General features: G+C 41.5%; 1 protein-coding gene across 1 annotated transcript; it reads right to left on the minus strand.

The window, feature by feature from the left end:
• Nucleotides 1–358: 358 nt before the first annotated feature.
• On the minus strand, nucleotides 359–6,775 carry LOC116378281 (vimentin-like). The gene is made up of 9 exons (XM_031840122.1): nucleotides 6,168–6,775; nucleotides 5,798–5,858; nucleotides 3,436–3,531; nucleotides 2,992–3,159; nucleotides 2,451–2,576; nucleotides 1,979–2,199; nucleotides 1,822–1,865; nucleotides 1,663–1,727; nucleotides 359–1,550 (listed from the first exon to the last, which is right to left on the minus strand). Exons 1-9 carry the CDS (start codon nucleotides 6,668–6,670, stop codon nucleotides 1,509–1,511), a joined length of 1,326 nt encoding a protein of 441 aa, XP_031695982.1. The 5' UTR covers nucleotides 6,671–6,775; the 3' UTR covers nucleotides 359–1,508.
• Between the last annotated feature and the right edge of the window lie 85 nt (nucleotides 6,776–6,860).

Genomic DNA, 6,860 nt, shown 5'->3' on the forward strand with positions numbered 1-6,860 from the left:
GTATTAAAAGGTAAAAAAGTGCACATGGCCTCTTGCAGTGTTATAGTATTTGTGTGAGAAGTAGGCTGCTGTCAGCTGGTTGCTGGGGAGTTAATTTTACATGTATACTGTTGGGTAGTTTAACCTTTCACAATGCATCATTATTCATGAACCAATCGTATGTTTTTCATGTGAAAAGTAACTATAACAGATACATTTAGTGGAGTAAAACATTGACTAGAATATGGCACGCTGAAATGCAATATTCTACAAATGGAGTGGAATTATAAATTATCAATGAATGGCAATGATCATGTAGTTCAGAATTGTGCTTAAGTACAGTCCTTAAGGAAATGCACTTAGTTACATCTAAAATATGTTACGATGCAACTCAACCTTTATACCACATTATAGTATTTTGAACAAATAAACATGTGGCAGATCACTGTTGAAGCTTGTTACAGTTAATAGTTACTTAACATATTGTTGACAAACAATCTTACCGTAAGTTCGATTTAGAAGCATTCTGGAGCTTTCAATCATGTCACATGATCTACATGAACACATGTTGGCTTTAACGTTGAGTTTCAAAGTTCACCCTGAACATTGGAAACAGCAGTTGACAAAACAATCGCATTTCAAAGTTCCATTTAGCAGCTGTAATTAATCCATAATATATAATAGCACTAATTTTACTGAATATTGTAATTATTCTACTGTTACTTCTGTCTACTCTGTATGACTTGACTCCTTTTCAGGAAGACTGTACAAGGCTGCTGTACCTGGGATGCTTATAGATCCACCAAGTCTAAGCTATCATTATTCAAATATAAACTCCAAAAGTGTGACACTGCACACTAGTCTATTAGATACACATGTACAACCTATTGTCAAATACAACAGACCTTTTTTAATACTTTGTCCTTCTTGTGTAGGTAAATGTTTTTAGGGACTGCTGAAGCTCCTAAATAAGAAAGTCTTAGACTGCATAAACATGTGGATGTTATTTTCTAAAATAATGACCATTTCCAATATGTATTCATATGAGGCATTGTTTTACTACTTCTACTTTATTACCATAAAAGTATTACCAGCAATACCAGAAAATACCAGCAAAGTATTACACCTAATGCACAGTATTGAGTTTCGGTCTTACTGGTTTATTGCTGCGAACAGGCAATTGTGACATCTTTAGCAGACAGATTTCCTGGAGTGTGCATGCTGTATTGATCAAAAACACTATTTTTGTTACAAATAAAGATTTTTGCAGACCTCAATAAGGATTTCTATGTTGTGGTGATTTCATTACTGTGTCTAAACGATTGTAACAAAAGATAATACTTTCAGCAGAGGAGGAAGCAAAATACAGTCTGTGTCAACTAACAGGCTTTCTGGATCATCACATAGAAAGGCACTTTGTGAAGCTGTTTGCTTTTTGTGTTGTTCGTTTGTTTGCTTGCTTGTAGCCCTGGTGAAGTATGTTTCTTCATATTGCTTTTGTTGATTGTTTGGCAAAGACAAAGATATCATTACTCCAAGTCATCGTGGTTCTGGGTTGACCCGTTGCTCACCTGAACGAGGATGTAGAGGACAGAGAGAAGGTGAGCAAGGCTGTGTGTTTGAGCTAAAATGACCAACAGAAAACTACTTCATTGATTGAAAATCACTTGAAGTGGATCCTACCTGATCGTCCTCGGTCTCAATGGTCTCAGTGGTCTTGATTAGATAGTTCCATTTGGAAACACATTCTAGTTTTTTCAAAAAAAGAAAATTAGTGTGTTATTTTATTCAATAACCAATGCTAACATTCCTGCTGTGACAACATGCAGAGGGCGATCCTACCTCTCGGGTTCGGAGATGAGAAGTTTGGCAGTGGGGTGGTGATTCTGAAAATAGAGAAAGTATAGTCCACAAATCAACATGGGTGTCTTTAATGCACGACATGAATATTCATAACACATCTATCAGCTGGACTTTTTTGAAGATCTTCATCCTCCACCTGTTCTCCTCTCCATCCAGCAGCTTCCTGTAGGTGGCAATCTCAATGTCCAGGGCCATCTTGACATTCAGGAGGTTCTGGTACTCCAGGAGGTGACGAGCCATCTCGTCCTTCATGTTGAAAATGTCCTTCTCCAGGCGGCCGATGCTTTCCTGGTAACCGCCCGTCTCCACAGAGAAGTTCACCTCCACCACCCTCATCTGACGCACCATGGACTCATTCTGGGACGGCAGCCAAGTGGGAACAAAATCACACTTAGGTAGTAAAAAAAACTGAAATATAAAGGGTTTTTTGAATACATGACCTGTGAAAATAAACTATCCCTGGAAATGTATCAACTATTCAAAAGCACTCAACTTTTTCTGAACCTTTTGTCCATTTGTTTGATTCCTGCTATGTATGCATTGAAAACACTGTTTCTTTGCATCGTTATCTTTTATAATACAGTGTAAGCCTATAGTTGCATACTCACAGTTCCTTTAAGGGCATCCACCTCACAAGTAAGGGACTGAATTTGGCGTCTGTAGTCAATGGCCTCTTGCTTGGCCACTCTCAATGCATCATCATGCCTGGCTGCAGCTTTGGTGAGGTCAGCAAACTGGCAACCACAGTAACAAACATAGAGAGAAAAGGGGAAGAACTGAAAAATCAACTGTTGAATACATGCTGAGTCAGAGGTTGAGGGAAAGTGTCCATGGCAGAGACGGTGAATATTCCAATATTCAGTCTATTTTAGCTCTGTTTTGGTCTCTACCAAGTCCTGGGGGAAATTTGTCAGTCATTTGGCCCCAAACAGTAAAGTTGGGGTCCAGAAAACCAAAACAAAGAACTGAAAGGCACTAAAATGCTCCATAGGGTTAAGGGGATGCAGAGTCAGGTGAGTTCAATATATAATGGTTTTCAAATACAAGTAAATAAATCTAAAATGTGCAGAATGTGCTCTAATACATTTATTCGGTTGCTTTTGGATTTCTTGAACCTTTTTTCTCTCCAACTTTGTGGAAAGTCTTTACCTTGGATTTGTACCATTTCTCAGAGTCGTGGAGGTTTGCGGAGGCCATCATCTCATACTGCTTACGGATGTCTCTCAGAGCAGCTGTCAGGTCAAGTTTAGCCATATCCACCACGTCCCCATGCACATGCTGCTGCTGCTGGATCTGGTTCTGCAGCTCCAGCATTTCCTGCAATAGAATCAATAGAGCTGGCATGTACAAGTACATAAACTCTTTATTTGAATGTCCTTTTCCATACTTTTCTATGACTTTCCTGGCTGCATTTAAATTGCTCTGATGCATTGAACCCTAACGATTTGATACTCTGGCCAGTGGCCAGATTAACAAATACCTCAAATAATTTGGTCCAGTAATCATTGGGGTGCCGTTAGCTTATTAGGCAGTACATGTGCCGTGTTTCCACAGCAGACTGGGTCAGCTTCAGACACAGAAAAGGAAGCTTACCTCATCGTGCAGCTTCTTGAGGAAGATGATTTCGGCGTCGAAGGACTCAACCTTCCGTTCCAGGTCCACTCTGATGAAGACAGCATTGTCCACATCCTGTGTAGTGACACTGACTCTTAAGAAGGTGACTCGTGAAGGTGACATGAATCATACATTATGTGTTTGCTGACATAGAAGGAAAATACTCTTTCACACATGCTGTACAGGCGTAACTCACACAACAGCCGCGAACACAAAATGACCCTTTGTTCAGCAAGGCAAAGTCACAAACACATGCATCCAATAGAAATCAACTGCAGGCACATGACGAGTGTCACTGCAGATGTTTTCTCGTGATTGTCATGTGTTGTATATACCGCAGCACCTCTTAGGCCACTGTCCTCGAGTACGTCACAGGCAGATTGGCAGTGGTGGAACTGCACTAAAGGTCAGTTTTAAGGTACTTGAACTTTACTTGAGTATTTTTATTGTATACTTTATACTACATTATAGAGGTATCTATTGTACTTTTTACTTCTTTGACATTCAATTACTGATCAGTTTTCAAATTAAGAATTTTATATGATGAGGTCATAAAATATGATGCAGTGTTTTACTTTTAAACTACCCAGTAGTGTATAAAGTAGAAATTGGCTACTTATTGACATGTACATGACATCTACATGAAGTAATACAAACCAGGGAAAAAACTATATGATTGATAATATAACCATCTGAAATTTGTGTTTCAGCATATTTATTTACTTTAAATTATAATGCAGGACTTTGACTTGTACTTGAGTATTTTATATTATGGTAGTTCTACTTTTACTTAGGTATAGACTCTTAACACTTCTCTGGGGTTTGTCAAATGGTGCACACTTACTGTACAGTAAAACAAGCCGCATACCTGCCTAGACAATTACTTCTGGGATAAATGTCTAAAAAATAAATCAGTGATTGTTCTTTCTAAATGAATTTGATTTAATAAAAGGAGTCACTGTAGAGCACCCAGAGCCACAAAGCGTTGTTCAAGAGGCCTTTAATCCCATGTTATTGTTACCTAACTGCATTTTTTTATCCAAAAGTCTCTAAATTTAAACATTCCACTATAAGCTGTTACTGAGTGGTTTAACATACAGCAATTACTGCATTTTACCATTTGATAACTTTACTGAATGAAGCATAAAGCAAATGCTCTCTTCTGAAAAAAAAAAACACATTATAATGTAAAACATTGTATTGTATTCCAAACATCCTTCTATCTTCTATTTAATTCTATCTCTCGTACGTACACACTGGCTGTGGCAGCAGACCGCCTTGCTTTGTCAGGGTGTTGGCAGGCTGGTAATTGAGGTATCAGCAAATGAAGGAGCTTTGCCCCTGCTCTAATGCCACAAACAAAGTGTGCATTCAGCAGGGCTTCCCAAACCGGCCCTGGGCTGGAAGAGTGACTGTCTGCCTGACTGAGCGAGAGCCGGCTGCAGGCCCTGCATTGTTGACTCTGTGCCACCATGGCAGGGACAGACCACAGGGGACTTCCTTCCTGCCATTCATATAGACAAGGTCACGATGGTGTGATGTATTGATAACATACCGCATGCCCTAAGAAAGCACATTCAAGTTGACACTTCTTTATGTCTGCAGCTATGCAAATGCATATTTTTGTTTTTTTTGTCCGGTGACATTCATTTGAAACTTTTTTGCATTACCCCTCATCATTTCATTAATCACCAATAAACCCAGTGATCGGGAACAATCACTGACAAACCGATAACGAGTGACGTGTCTACGTGCGGATGCTTTCCCAGAGCGAGACAGCCGGATCACATGGTGGCTTGTCTTCTCGCTCTGATAACCACATTGGGCCCACACTGTTGTTGTGTCCAGCTCATTCAGTGTGACCAGTCAGACTTAAAAAGATCTCCTCTCACTGCAAGCCTGACTTAACTCAACAGCCACAACTTGGCCTTTTGTACCAGGACAGGCTCAGTTCAGATCATGGCTAAAATCTGCTGTTGTGCCACCAGAAGAGTGCATTCCAGTCTCTGCAGCTCATGAGCAATAATTAGATGGAGATCATGGGGGAGAAAATGGACATTTACACCACATAACTGTTACAAGTGAGACGCAGAGATAATTGAGGTTTATCTCATCTCTTTGACGTCACTTGTCATCAATTTAAAGCGATATTTAAGCAGGAATAACAGAAGGGCAGTGCTCAGGAGGAGCCATCAGCATCTTCTGCTGTTAAAACTAAGGTCATTCCCTTTTATCGCTCTCTTTGCAAGATTCCTATCTATCACATTTAAACACAACAAAGATGTACCTGATGCCAACAGTGTGAAAAACACTTTATTTCATCACGTGAATCATACTGTACCAATCTGAAATTCTGCATGGTGCCCTCAGCCTCCTCTCGCTGGGAGATCTCCTCCTGCAACCTGCACGGACAGACAAAAAGCAGGCCATTTTTTATTTTTTTATAACTGACATGATCTCCTTTTTTCTGCCTACTTCTTCACGCATGACAAACATTTCAGTGAGAAATAAACTTAGACAGAGAGCTGCGGCAACACTTCAAGTTCAGAATTTTGCGCAGTGCCTGGCATATATAAACTTAAAGCTAGAAGAAGTTGATGAATAATAAGGGAACATCCGCATATTGGCAATAACGGTTCAGGGACACAACGTAATCACATCTGCATTGAGTTTCTTTAACATCATACAGAGATCGGAGACGCCCCCCTTACTTCTCTCTCAGCCTGTCGATGTCTTCTACCAGGTTATCCCGGGAAACTTCCACCCGGGCCTTCTCGTTGGTCAGCTGGTCCACCTGGCGCCTCAGCTCCCGCATCTCGTCCTTGTACAGATCCCCGACCCGGGACGTGCCTTTGCCCCGCAGCTGCTCCAGCTCCGCCTGCAGGATCTTGTTCTGCTGCTCCAGGAAGCGGACCTTGTCGATGTAGTTGGCGAAGCGGTCGTTGAGCGACTGCATCTGCACCTTCTCGTTGGTGCGGTTCGTCATGAACTCGCTGTTGATGGCGTCGGACTTGGGGAAGTCCAGCATGGCCGCGGTGCTCCAGTGACTCTGGTTATTCGTCGCGTAGAAGGAGGAGGAGAACCCGTTGGAGACCCGTGGGGAGCGCACCGGGCTGGAGAACTGGCGGCTGGAGTAGCTGGTCCTGTCCGGGACTCTCTCTCCACCGAACATCTTCCCGTAAGAAGACTGTGGACCCACTGTATAAGAAGACATCTTCCTGGGATCTTTTTCTCACAGTAAGCTCGGTGCTGTTCTTGTCCCGACTGCATCAGCGGAGTGCGCCTAGGAAGGCGGTTCCTAAATCATCCTGATTTATAGTCTCCTCATCATGCAAATGGCTCTACGAGGACTTGACGGACATTTGGACTGTCCAATCAGAGAAAGGAGCAAGAGAAGGTTGTCT

Source organism: Anarrhichthys ocellatus, unplaced genomic scaffold (genome assembly GCF_004355925.1).
Source record: "Anarrhichthys ocellatus isolate YVR2014 unplaced genomic scaffold, GSC_Weel_1.0 scaffold2343, whole genome shotgun sequence".
NCBI classification, from domain to species: domain Eukaryota; kingdom Metazoa; phylum Chordata; class Actinopteri; order Perciformes; family Anarhichadidae; genus Anarrhichthys; species Anarrhichthys ocellatus.

Excerpts from the sequence above, each read along its gene's own strand:
- LOC116378281 (XM_031840122.1), bottom strand. The coding sequence starts at position 6,670 with ATGTCTTCTTATACAGTGGGTCCACAGTCTTCTTACGGGAAGATGTTC. Across the intron at positions 2,577-2,991 it reads AGAAATGGTACAAATCCAAG|TTTGCTGACCTCACCAAAGC; the intron begins GTAAAGACTTTC and ends TGTGGTTGCCAG. Across the intron at positions 2,200-2,450 it reads TGGATGCCCTTAAAGGAACT|AATGAGTCCATGGTGCGTCA; the intron begins GTGAGTATGCAA and ends CTGCCGTCCCAG.